Source organism: Pelophylax lessonae, assembly GCF_965119305.1.
Source record: "Pelophylax lessonae genome assembly, chromosome: 5".
Classification (NCBI taxonomy): Eukaryota; Metazoa; Chordata; class Amphibia; order Anura; family Ranidae; genus Pelophylax; species Pelophylax lessonae.
In genome coordinates, this window is record NC_138772.1 from 333,245,622 (window position 1) to 333,258,854 (window position 13,233).

General features: G+C 40.5%; 1 protein-coding gene across 1 annotated transcript in view; it reads left to right on the forward strand.

Annotated features, from left to right (window-relative positions):
• The window catches only part of LOC309557101 (N-acetyllactosaminide beta-1,6-N-acetylglucosaminyl-transferase-like), a 145,400-nt gene extending 143,569 nt beyond the window's left edge, over positions 1 to 1,831 (forward strand). The window contains exon 3 of the mRNA XM_082259722.1: positions 1,199 to 1,831. Within this exon, the coding sequence (XP_082115848.1) occupies positions 1,199 to 1,389 (191 nt within the window). The 3' untranslated portion in view covers positions 1,390 to 1,831. The remainder of the gene's footprint in view (positions 1 to 1,198) is intronic.
• Positions 1,832 to 13,233: the final 11,402 nt, after the last annotated feature.

Consider the following 13,233-nt stretch of genomic DNA (forward strand, 5'->3'; position numbering starts at 1 on the left):
GGCCGACTTAGCCGATTTGTGACGGCCGGTTTTCACCATAGCAGGTAAGTAGTGTGAGCCCTGAGTCCCAGGGAGTCAGATGGTACCAACCTGAGGTCAATTGGTGCAGGATGTGAAGATGAAGCGCGGGGCTCAGGAACTAGTGTGCTTCTCGGTCCGCCATCAGGCCAAGCCCCCACCCTGTAGAGTTTAACGCAACGCACCTGTTTCCCTTTTCTTTGACTTTCATAGTTTGTTATCTTGGTTGAAGATTTGCATTTCTCTATATACAGGTGCATCTCATAATCTCAGTAATTCAATTGAAAAATGAAAACTCATATATTTTACATAGATTCATTATCTATATGTTTTTTTCAAGCATTTATTTATTTTAATTTTGAAGATTATGGCTTACAGCTAGTGAAAACCTAAAATTCAGTATATCATAAAATTAGAATATTACATAAGACCAATAAAAAAATTATTTTGAATACAGAAATGTTGGCTTACTGAAAAGTATGTCCATGTACAGTATAGTATGCACTTGGTTGGGGATCCTTTTGCATGAATTACTGCATCAGTGTGGCGTGGCATGGAGGTGATCAGCCTGTGGCACTGGTGAGGTGTTATGGAAGCCCAGGTTGCTTTGATAGCAGCCTTTAGCTCGTCTGCATTGTTGGGTCTGGTGTCTCTCATCTTCCTCTTACAAAACACCCCACACATTTTCTAAGGGGTTTAGGTCAGGCTAGTTTGCTTGTCAATCAAGCACAGTGATACTATGATCAATAAACCAGGTATTGGTACATTTGGCAGTGTGGGCAGGTGCCAAGTCCTGCTGGAAAATGAATTCAGCATCTCCATAAAGCTGGTCAGCAGAGGGAAGCATGAAGTGCTCTAGAATTTCCTGGTAGAGGGCTGCACTGACTTTGGACTTGATAAAACACAGTTGATCAACACCAGCAGATGACATGGCTCCCCAAATCATCACACGAGCTGCGCACCGCGACTTCACAGGTCGCCCCCGCAAGTCGGGTCGCGCCTCAGTGTGAACCGGCTCTAAACCTAGCTGGAGCAAACTTTGAAGAAACGAATGGCAAATAACTTGCTAAAACTTAACTCTATTCTAAATGTCAAACATCTTTCAAACAATTAAGATATGTTACTGTGATACATCAGGAAATGAAAACATGTTTTAAAGCTCTTATTCCTTATCTTTCAGGCCATTATGTTCGGGATATCTGCATCTATGGAACAGGGGACTTGCCGTGGTTAAATAATGCCAATAGTATTTATGCCAACAAGTTTGAATTGAAATCTTATCCTCCGACACTGGAATGCCTAGAAATGAAGATACGAGAGCGAACACTTAATCAGAGTGAGGTTACTGTGCAGCCTGACTGGTACCTCTAAGAAGTACATTCTGCGGGAAAAAAGAATTGATAAAAATCCTCTAATATGGATAAGACACAGAGAGTACACAACTATCTCTTAACCGCTGTCCTTAAAAGGCAATTTGAAGTCAAGAAGCAGATACCATTAAGAATCATCCTTTTAAGCATTCGTGAAGGATTTATTATTCACAATGCTTGTACCATTATCTTTTCTACTGGTGTTAAGAAGCTATGATTACATTATGCTGCTATTAGATGCAGTTCTTATGAAATGGATTGCATCTATATTATACCGATATTTGTGTCATATGGTGTCTGCCTGCACACAGAAGAGGAACATATTAGTAGTTAGACTTTATGTATGCAAACAGGACCTACAAAAGAAGCATAGCAATGGAGTGTTCACACATGGGCCGAATGTCGGGTGACTTCGGCCAGTTCAATAAAAACCATCCGACATTCGAACCGTGTGTATGCCAGTCGATCCGACAGAAGTCGGATGTACAGGCCAGTTTCTGTCGGACATGCATGCTGGTAAACCAGCAGCCAACCAGCTCCCAATCAGCGCTCTCAGCCAATGGCAGAGAGCACTGATTGGAGTGTTCTGGCGTGGGAGGGCATCCCCCTGTCAGAACACAACAGCTCAGCGGGGGAGATCGCTGTACTAATGTTGGATTGTTGGTACAGCGGCTCCAACTGAAGCTGACAGGTTTTTTTTTAGTTCAACTGGCTAGGTTGATGAAAAAAAAAATCTCATAGTGTGTATCAGGCTTATGATGACCAACAGACTGGAAAGCATCTATTCTACAGACTGTAATTCTTACAGGCATTATAAACTCCTCTTGGGAGTTGTTTAACATCCTCACCCACACCTTTGTCTATAGAAATTATACCATATATAACAAATGTTGAAAAAAAAAATATATAACCTATTGAATTTTTGTTTTGCAAAATTTATAGTCCATTGCACTTAGTAAAAGTCATATTGCAAACTTTGCTGTCTAAGTCACTGCGGTTGACTTACTTAAAGCAAATAGACTGTTCACTTTGCAAAGAAAGGTGCACTGTGCAACAGGATTTTTCTCAGAGCTTAGTGAAAAGCTCTGTTGGCTTCCATTATCCAACATGTGTAAGCAAAAATGCAGTTTTTTTTTTATTTTTCGTGCATATCAATGGATATTTTTTGCAATGTGAAAATGTGCAAAATTCACTAAACTCTGGGGAAGTTTCCCCTGCAAAGCAAAAAGTCAGTTTGCTTTTAGTAAATCAACCCCACTGTGTCCCAGATTTTGATTTAAAAAAAAAAAAGAAAAAAAACACCCATGGCTATAACACTGTTCTCCACGTGAAGGGTGATAAACGCTTGCCCGGTGCCGCAAAATTCTTATTTTGCTGTACCTGAGCTCACAGACTGATAAACTGCATATGTTTACTGCTGCATATGAAAAGTAGCAGAAGCTGTCAAATGCTCTATAGTCTATACCAGTGATGGTGAACCTTGGCACCCTAGATGTTTTGGCACTGCATTTCCCATGATGCTCATGTATTCTGCAGTGTAGATGAGCATCATGGGAAATGTAGTTCCAAACCATCTGGGGTGCCAAGGTTCACCATCACTGGTCTATACAGTGCTTCTATCAAAGAAACACTGTAACATTAAAACACGGGGGTCGATTTACTAAATCTGGTGCAGCTCTGCATAGAACCCAATCAGCTTCCATTTTTTTTTTTTTTTTTTGCCAAAGCTTAACTGAACAAGCTGAAGTTAGAAGCTGATTGGCAACCATGCACAGCTGCACCAGATTTTCCACTCTCTAGTTTTATTAAATCAACCCCTTTATTTTATTGTATTTGTATGTTTCATCTTTTAATATGATTAATCTTGTTCTGTATCACTGTAAAGAACCAGGTAACAACATAGGCATATATAACACATGTGCCAGTTTCAAAGTTGTCGTAAATAAGAAAAAAAAAGACAAATATAAGGTCAAAAGCAAACAAACAGTTCATTATATCAAAGGCTAGCTAATGACATTAAAACAGTGAGTCTAGCAATTTGACAAATTTTTGTGATTTGCCCATAAGGGCATAACTTAAATGATTTCAGCTCCATCCACATTGCTCCTCCCACATCAAGGAACCAGAATTACCATTGGGAGAGAGCACAGGGCGTTTGCTTCAGAGCCTTAAGCCTAGTGCACACAGCCCGAATGTAGGAGGACATCGGCCAGTTCAATAAAAACCGGCCGAAATTCGGCCCATGTGTATGGCAGCCGGTCCAACAGAAGCCAGCCCCATGCTAGAAAACCAGCAGCCAACCGGCTCCCGATCAGTTCTCCCAGTCAATGTCAGAACACAATAGTACAGCAGGAAGATCACAGTACCAACATCGAATTGTTAGTACAGAGGCTCGGATCTGAGCTGTAAGGCTTTATCGTTCATGGTGTGTGCTAGGGATAAACTGATGCGTATCTTGTCTGTTGGTCAAGGCCTGCATGAACTATGTATGCACTCTGCACTTCAACAGATATGCAGACTCATGTTAGACAGTTATATAACTACGCTGTGTACTAGAGGCCATCCCTCCACTGGTCAACAAAAAAGGCTTGTAGTTGGCAAGAAAGAGTAGAAACACTGCCTGGAATCACATGTCAGTTGTTCACTCATGGATTTGCCAAAAAATCTCCTTTTGAGATTAATAAACAATACTATCATAGTCCTGAAGAAGTTATTTGCTGAGGGAGTTGGCATAACTTGTTTTATCTCCAATGGGTGATTGGTATTTTTCCTAAAAAATATGGTGGCTTTAATGCTGCTAAAAATAGGTTAAACTTAACTTGAGCTTCACCAGAAGCTTATACTTGCCTTCTCTTTCCCCTACCGATGCTCTGTTTGATCTCCGGGAATGAAGAAAATGACCTGGTATTTTCAGGTATGTGGCGCATGTAACGTGCTCCTTGCACCACATGACATTGATGACTCTTGGCTATTGACTGCTCTGTCAGCCGGTGCTCCCCCATGGAGTGGGGGACCTCCCCTGGAACGTATGCAGGGCTCACTCTGGTCACTCCTGGAAGAAGAAGAACATATGTATAAGCTGATAGTCGAGATGCGGTTAAAGAGAACCTGTTGCTTTTCCCTGCATGAGAAAATACATTGGTTCACTAGGATGTTTTCTAGTCACTAATACAAGATAAAATTCTTGTTGCCAGAAAGTATCCTAATCCATTTATTTGATGTTTATGAAGGGTCTCAATTTAAAGTATATTTCTTCTTTCTTAGCCAAATTGGGATAACACCTATTTTATATTTGCTACATGTTCTCATTAACATAGCATAACTTAAAAAAAAAAAAAAAAAAATGCAGCTTATCTTTTTTAGATGTCCTAGCCTGTCCTAAAGCCTCGTACACACGCAACGATTATCGGCCGACCGATCGGCCGTCTTTTGTCCAGTGTTGTTGTGTTGGTTGAAATGTGCTCTTGACTGCACACGAATTTTCTCGGCCAACAACAACCAACTTCAGAAGTGATGTCATGTGCTGGTTTACTTTCCGTGTGTTTTTTCTTCTCTGAGCATGCCCAGTCTTGCTCATCTGATTTTTGTCTGCCGAAATCTGTACTGACTGACGGAAAATCGGCCGTTCTGTTGACGGCCAACAAAAATTTTATAGCATGCACACCAGATTTTGTTCGGTCTAAAAGTCGCAGTTGGTTGTCGGAAGCATCATACTAACAAGCCGAAAATAGGCCGATCGGACGTTGGCCGAAAATTCACGGCCAACAATCGTTGCGTGTGTACGAGGCATAAGTTGACTCAGCCTGTCTTTAGGACATATTCACTCTCAGATTGTTAAAAAAAAGTCAGCAATGAGGCCTTCTCCTGAAAAATACTGAAAAATGGTATGCTGTTTGAATGGGATCACATAAAAAAAAATACAATGGGGTTTTCTCAAATTTGACTGCAAAAGTGGAAATATACTTTAAGCCTCAGTGATGTCAGTGGCTTCTATTGAGGGGCATTCATTTTTTCAAAATGTTGTTTAAGCACACAAATTGAGTCCCTTACTCATTAAAATAATGTACTAGTTTTAGCCACAGGAAAATAGATTTTAACATGATAATGTAACCACACTTAATAAGTGTAGGTTTAAAAACAGTGCAGCTGTTTGTTTCCTTATATATTTTATACGTTTATATATTTTTTATAATTTTTTTTTCTTAACTGATACTACTGAAGATAAAAGTAAGACAAATAAAAATGGTACAGTAGTTTGTGTTTGGTAAGGCAAAGTGATTCTGATATTTTCCAACCAATGCACCTGAATCGTCATCTAATAGTACCTAAGCTCTTCTGATTTTTGTCACTCCAATTCTTAGTTTATTGCATTCCCTTAACATTCCAGAAATGAGTTTGCCTTGCGAAAATAGAAAAGTGGCATACATTTTAAGAAGTACCAGTATCTTGTCTGGACAATATTTCCATCTTAGCTTTGTACAAAAGACATTCATGGGATGACAAAATCGATTCAAAGTTGCACTGTTGTAGTACCATATGCACTGATATTGCTGCTGAAAGAGAATATATTTAATTTATGAGAATGGACAGAAATATTTACTAGGTATTTTATTAGCAAAGATTTATTAGGGCATTATGTAAATTATTACTTACTAAATTATACTTATACTAAAATGTTCATGCAAGCACATTACAGTATCATAAAGACTCTTGCCATGGAGGTGGAAGTGCTTTTAATATTTCTTAAAAATAATGCATACATTTTCATTCAGTGCTCATATCATTGAATGCACTTTTACTATTTTTTTTATTTTAGAGGTTAGTAGGCATTGTAACAAGGAATCAGAAATTGATTAACATCAACATAAAAGATATACATAAACCCCCCTCCATTGCGTGGGTTACATTCCGGACCCAGCCGCGAAAAGTGAAAATCCGCGAAATAGAAAAACCCTATTAAAATGCATTGTAGTCATGTTTATTTTACTGTCACTGTACGTGTAAAAGCATTTTAAGGTCTTTAAACACACTTTTAAAACAATAGAAACTCATTTAAACACATAAAAGATACTGAGAGACATAGCAAGAGCTATGGAAAAACACAAAAATATTTCATTTTTATTGATTTATATAGTAAAATAACATTACAAAAAAAAAAACGCAATATACCGGGACCGCAAAAACTGAACTGCGATGGAGCGGGGGTTTACTGTACCCCATACTCAGTGATTACAATGTAACGATGAAATGGAAACTGCAAGATCAAAACTGTATCATGTTTTGGGTTTAAACAAGGAAGACAATACACAGAATTATGGCACTTTTCCACTGCAAGTATCGGCTCGGCTCTACTCGGCCCGGTTTGCTTTTCCACTGTTGGTACCGCATGGTACGGTGTTGGAACGGTTCGGTACGGTTTGGTATGGTTTGCTTTTCCACTAAAGTAGTACTAAAGTTAAGTGGGTGGGATAACAACGGGGTGGGTGGGATTCTCTGACCAATCAGTGGCTAGTAGTGACTGCATGCAAAGGATTGTGGGATATGGTACCTGTTGGAACCACAATCGAGGTGGTACTGTTGAGAGCCGCACCGTTCGGTTCCATGCAGTGGAAAAGCGCTGCCGTACCGTACCGTACCGAACCGTTCCTACACCGTACCATGCGGTACCAGCAGTGGAAAAGCACAAAAGCGAGCCGAACCGTTCAGTTCCATGCAGTAGGAAAGCGCCATTAAGGCCCCTTGCACACTGTACTGTACTGATGTATGACCAGACATTCCCAAAAAATGCGAGAATGGACTATATACCACTTGTGCGTGTTTGCTAGTATGCACACACATGCTTAAAATTTCTTATAGCTTTATTTTAATGAAGGAAATGTGGCATATACATGTATTTGTGCATATACATGCAAAAATACTGACTTGCAACTCAGATCTCTGTATTTAAATTTTTTACAGACCTATACTCAACGCATTGTGTGTACAGGCACTTTGAACACAATAGGCTACATTCAGATCAGTAAAAAAAAAAAAAAAAAAAAACCACACTGAGCATTTTCAGGCAACAGTGTGCAAGAGGACTAATGCTAGCATTGGAATTACTTGCAAACTTCCAAAAAAAAAAAAAAAAGGAGGCAGAGTGACGCGTTATTGCAGTTTCCTCCTTAAAACAATAGTAAAAGATATCCATATGTAAATAACCGTTATTTTTGAATAATTTATGTACTATAGGTATGTTGATATATTTTATCAACTGCACATTTATGACGAATACAGATAAATTATTATGAGTATACTTTATTCTAAAGAGATGTTGTCACTAGTGTTTGGGGGTAAACAGCTACAGGTACATACTTATACTTCGAACATACCTGTAGCACGCTCCCAAACCTTCTTGCCACGGGCCAGTCTGACTTTTTTTTTTTTTTTTTTTTTTTTTTTTTTTAAGCCCGTAGCGTGTGCAACACACTCAAAAGACTCCACCCGGTGCATAAAAAAGTGCACACACACAAAGTGAGAACACAAAAAGTGCACAGGGTGTGCGAAACTAGTGGTCTTCCCTCCGAAGAGGTAGGACCCAAACCTCGATCCCCCGAGGCGCAAGACTCCTGACAGGGATTAAGGTACTCATGGTCTGTCTGGCCGAAACCAGACCGACCCCGTTCTTCAGGGGGACTGCCGAAACAGCCCCCACCGAGTACTAAGTGGGGCTCCCCCGAAGGGAGACCCCATGAGAGAGGGCGGACTTAGCCAAAAGGCCATATCCACCCCCTCCCAAGACTTAAGGTAGGGCCCGAGGACCCACACCCTACAAGTCGTGCAAAATAAAGAAGACAAAGGTGATAGTGCAGGTGACAAACTACAAAGAAAAAGAGACAAACAAAACAAAAAGTGGGGGAGGGGAAGTGGGGAAAGTGCTATGGTGCCATGTGAGGAACCAAGGCAGGCCTTCCAGCCGGAATAAAAAATTCCTCTGGTGCAAGCCAAAAGGCCTGTCCCAAGAGGCAGGTGCGGAAAAAGTGTGCATAGTGCAGTGACTGGCTAGACCTGTTAGAACAGCCCGATATTTGGCAATGGCAGGAAAGTTTAGGAGGCTCCTGCAGATATATGTAGACATATCCAGATTCTGCTCAGTGAGGCCGGGTTCACATATGTGCGGCCTCGGGTTCATGCCTGGGGTCCGGTGTGTGTCTGTTCACCGATTCAGGTGCGATTTAGGTCCGAATTTTTGCCTGAATTCACACCTGATTCGGACCAAACACACAGAGGACCCTTTTGAAATCCACTCGGCTGCCCCCCTGGACCTGTGTGAACAGGCCAGTCACACTCGTATGTCATGCAAATTGGATGCGGGGAAACCTGCATCGAATTTGCATATGTGTAAATCCAGCCTTACACTCTATTTAAAAAAAAAAAAAGTTTATTATTATCTTATACATTATGATCTTATACTGTATATATAGTGGGAGCAGACCCTGCAACCTATTGTCCATATGTTGTTCATCTTGTACTTGTCGTACTACAGAATTTTAAACCATGGATGCAAATAGAAACAGCCTCAAAAAAGACACATAAGTCTGGGTTCACATTTAATACGGATGCGGCTCACAGCAGGGGTTCGGTGCGTCCCTGTTCTCCATTTCAGAGACAAATTAGGCCCGAATTTTTGCGTGAATTCAGACCTGAAATTGAGCCAAAGACGCACAGGACCCCTGTGTCATTGAGAGCCAGTCACACTCTCCAGTCATCCGAATTGGATGTGGGGAAACCCGCATCCAATGTGAACCCAGCCTAAATCAGGAAGAATATTAAAACATGGCATGACACTGATATTATTTACCAACTGTATACACAGTGTGACTATACCCCCCAGCATCTGTAAATTGCTTATTAGTATTACCGTTATGAGGCCTTATGTGTGTTATTTTCAAACTGTGTTCAGGGTTAAAAGCATGGACAGTTATGTTGTCAACTATTTGACTTTGCAGTCAGGCATAATTTTATGCCTCTAAATAAATGTTGGTTCTGCTTCTCTATACTTCTCTATTCTTATAAACAGGGTTTTACGCAACTCTTTAAATCTGCTTCATGGGAATCCAGTATTTAAACAGCCAGTGTGATACTCACAATTATCAGTAGCATTTAGCTGATCTTTGCATTCACTGGTTGTATGATGTTCACTCATTGTATGATAGGTAACTCAGAACTAACCACACAATTTGCACTGAATTAGATTTGCAGCATTGCTGTAATGCAGCCACACAGCTGTCATACATAGTGTTAGGTTTATCCACTTAAGCCCCCAAGGATTTTCCTGCTCAAAGACCAGGGCCTATTTTGTGATTCGGCACTGCGTGACTTTAACATACAATTGCGCGGTCGTGAGGCGCTATACCCAAATGAAATTGACGTCCTTTTTTCCCCACAAATAGAGCTTTCTTTTGGTGGTATTTGATCACCTGTGCGATTTTTTACTTTTTCCGCTATAAACAAAAAAAGAGCGACAATTTTGAAAAAATAATATTTTTCAATGAAATTTTTATATGAAATTCCCCCCAAAAATGTAAAAATCAAAATTTTTTAACATTTTAGGCCAATTTGTTTTCTGCTACATATGTTTGGTAAAAAAAAATTGCAATAAGCATATTTTGATTGGTTTGCGCATACGTTATTGCGTTTACTAACTAAGGGAAAGATTTATGTCATTTTTATTGTTTTTTATTTAACTAGTAATGGCGGCGATCTGCAAATTTTTTTGCATGACTGCGACATTGCGGCAGACAGATCGGACCCCTGACTAACATTTTTGACACTTTTGGGGGTACCAGTGACATTACTACAGTAATCAGTGCTATACATATGCACTGTTACTGTAAAAATGACACTGGCAGGAAAGGGTTTAATTTTTTTACTGATCAAGGGGTTAAGTGTGTCCCTAGGGGCCTGATTCTAACTGTAAAGGGGCGTGGCTAGTGATGTAACCACAGAGACATACGATCCTACATAGCAGGATCTTGTAGTCTCTGCAGTTAGATCAGGGAGAATGACAGGCGGCTTTGTTTACATTAGCCGCCTGCCTATCTCCCTCTCCACCGGGAGATCGCGGGTGACCGGCGGACATCGGAGCATATACATGCACATTTTCTCATATTTTATCCCACTGAAGATCCGATCTGCCAGAAATGCTCCAAGATCCTAATTGTATATAGTATGCTGACAACACACAGCATTGTTTAGACTGAGTGACTTCAGTCCACTCCCAGTCTTCCTATCCACAACATATGGACTAATTGACTTGTAGTCCAAGATAAGAACAGAGAGGGCTAAATAGTCTCTTTGCAATAACATTAGCTGATAATAAAGAACATAGAACAGTTCTGAACCTTTGACAATATCAACAGGTATTTTTTTACTATTATTTTAAAACCTATATAATAAAATGTATCCAACAGTATATTTAACAGCCCCGAGTGGATTGAATAAGAGGAGCTCATTGTTAGGGTTTACAAACACTTTTTGCATTTCTGTGACCTCACTGGGGAGATTTCCCTTTACTTCCTGTACCTGTGATTCCCATACCAAAAAAGGGGATTCAGGCCTTACCGGGCCAAGAGGGTACAGACAACAATAAAAAACATGCTATACGTTCTAGGGCAGGCCATAGATTATGTGATTTTTTTTCTTTCCTGAAACCTCTCTTTTTTATGCAAGAAAAAAATTGCTCCATTGCCCCATCAACCCAGTCAGTGTTGAAGGGGGAATCCCTCCCGCAGAGCTCTTGTGTTCTCCCGAATGGAGGGGCGGGGAGTCGTAGGATGCCAGTGGCACCCAGACCAAAGCTCGGCAAAGAAACCGATTGAGTAAGGACAGCATCGGATCCTGGGATAGGTATCTGTTTATTAAAGGTCAGTTTTTGTAGCTGCTGTCTTTGAACTGAGGAACCGCTTTAAAGAGATGCCCCTGCTCTGACAGGATGTGGCTTCAATCTCAACAGTGGGGTCAGTGACAGAATCTTTTCTATATGGAGACCTGACAGGCTCTATCCACAATTTAAATGAAAGGCTGGATTTGGGCTATAAGACCCAAACATCTTGTTGCCAAGATTTGATGCATACCACTGCTATGTTGTGTTGCCCATAATTGTATTGACTGCAAGGCAAAATTGGCAATCTTTAGTTGCTGCCAGTCATTGATACCAGTCAAATTGGTCTTCACTGTTTATCATTTAAAACAAATAACAGTTGTTTTGTTACAGTAACAGTTACAATTGAAGTGAACCGTTGGGACATACCATGGTTATTGCACCACATTACATTTCAGTTGATTAGGCCATTTCGTTTTGTTCTCTTTTTCAGTCCTGCTACAGTTTTATGCTACTGTGAAATTTTAAAGCTTTACACATATTCCAATCATGCACTAGAATCAAGCTTTTCCTTCTATAGAATCCAAACTGTGTGTTGCACTCAGTAATCAAGTATTGTGTGATAAAAGGACTGGTTTTATTAAAATGACTGTGATAATTATTGGTTATCTGCAAATATTTATTTAAATGCTGTAAATCCTAATTAATTTATAATGGTGAAAAAATATAACCATAATAAAGTGTTTACATGTTGTATGAAGGAAAGACATTAAAGACCTTACAGAGTATATATACAAAGCCTGAATATGTAATCAATTTTGATGACTGAAACTGTTGTAGCACAATTTGGCATAGAGTGTTATACTGTGATGTGGCTTTTACTATGTATACCTCTAAGCTTATCTCCAAAGAGTTGCAAATTGCACATATTTTGTAGCACTCCTGCATGCCATAAATATTTCAAATATTAATTGCACAGTTACAGTATTTTTTATTAGACATTCCAACCTTCACCTTGTTGAATTGTAGGGGTTTCTGCTACAAAAAGCCTATGTGCCTCAGAAAAGCCTGACACTTGCCTGTGTCACTTTCAAAATGCAATGTCTAGTTGCTGATACTATTGTGACTAATAAAACAAACTGAACAACACTTGTGGTGTGCTCTTCTTTAGCTTCCTAGGTCATCCAAATCCCACACCATCCTGGCATGTAAATCATAAATAGCAAGCTGGGTTGCAAGCCTAATCCTGTCTTCTTCCTTCTCTTTAGTCTTTCTATTGGTCAGTGAAGCTGCACATGACACCAAAAGAGCAATAGTAGGTTTTAAAAGACAGAAGGTGGTGGCCCAATACTTGCCATAAAGTCCTGGTATTTGGGAGTCTCAGGAAGCTGAAGTGAAAAACTGGCTTGCAGGCAGTGCTTTAAGTGGGTCGGTATGCACTGGTACTCAGTACCGCCACGTCCAAATTTGGCTCTTGAGCATACCGCCACCTCTCTGTGCACCTGATGGCACTTTTCCACTGCAAGTACCGGCTAGTACCGGCTCGGCTCTACTCGGCCCTGCTTGGCCCGGTTTGCTTTTCCACTGCGGTACCGCATGGTATAGTGTCGGAACGGTTCGGTACGGTACGGTATAGGTTTGCTTTTCCACTAAAGTAGTACTAAAGTTAAGTGGGTGGGATAACAACGGGGTGGGTGTGATTCTCTGACCAATCAGTGGCTAGTAGTGACTGCATGCAAAGGATTGTGGGATATGGTACCAGTTTGGTACCTGTTGGAACCACAATCTAGTAGGTACTGTTTTTTCAGAGCCGTACCGTACCGTACCGTTCGGTTCCATGCAGTGGAAAAGCAAACCTATACCGTACCGTACCGAACCGTTCCGACCCTATACCATGCGGTACCGCAGTGGAAAAGCACAAAAGCGTGCCGAACCGGTATGGTTCCATGCAGTGGAAAAGCGCCATTAGCGTACCAATACGCT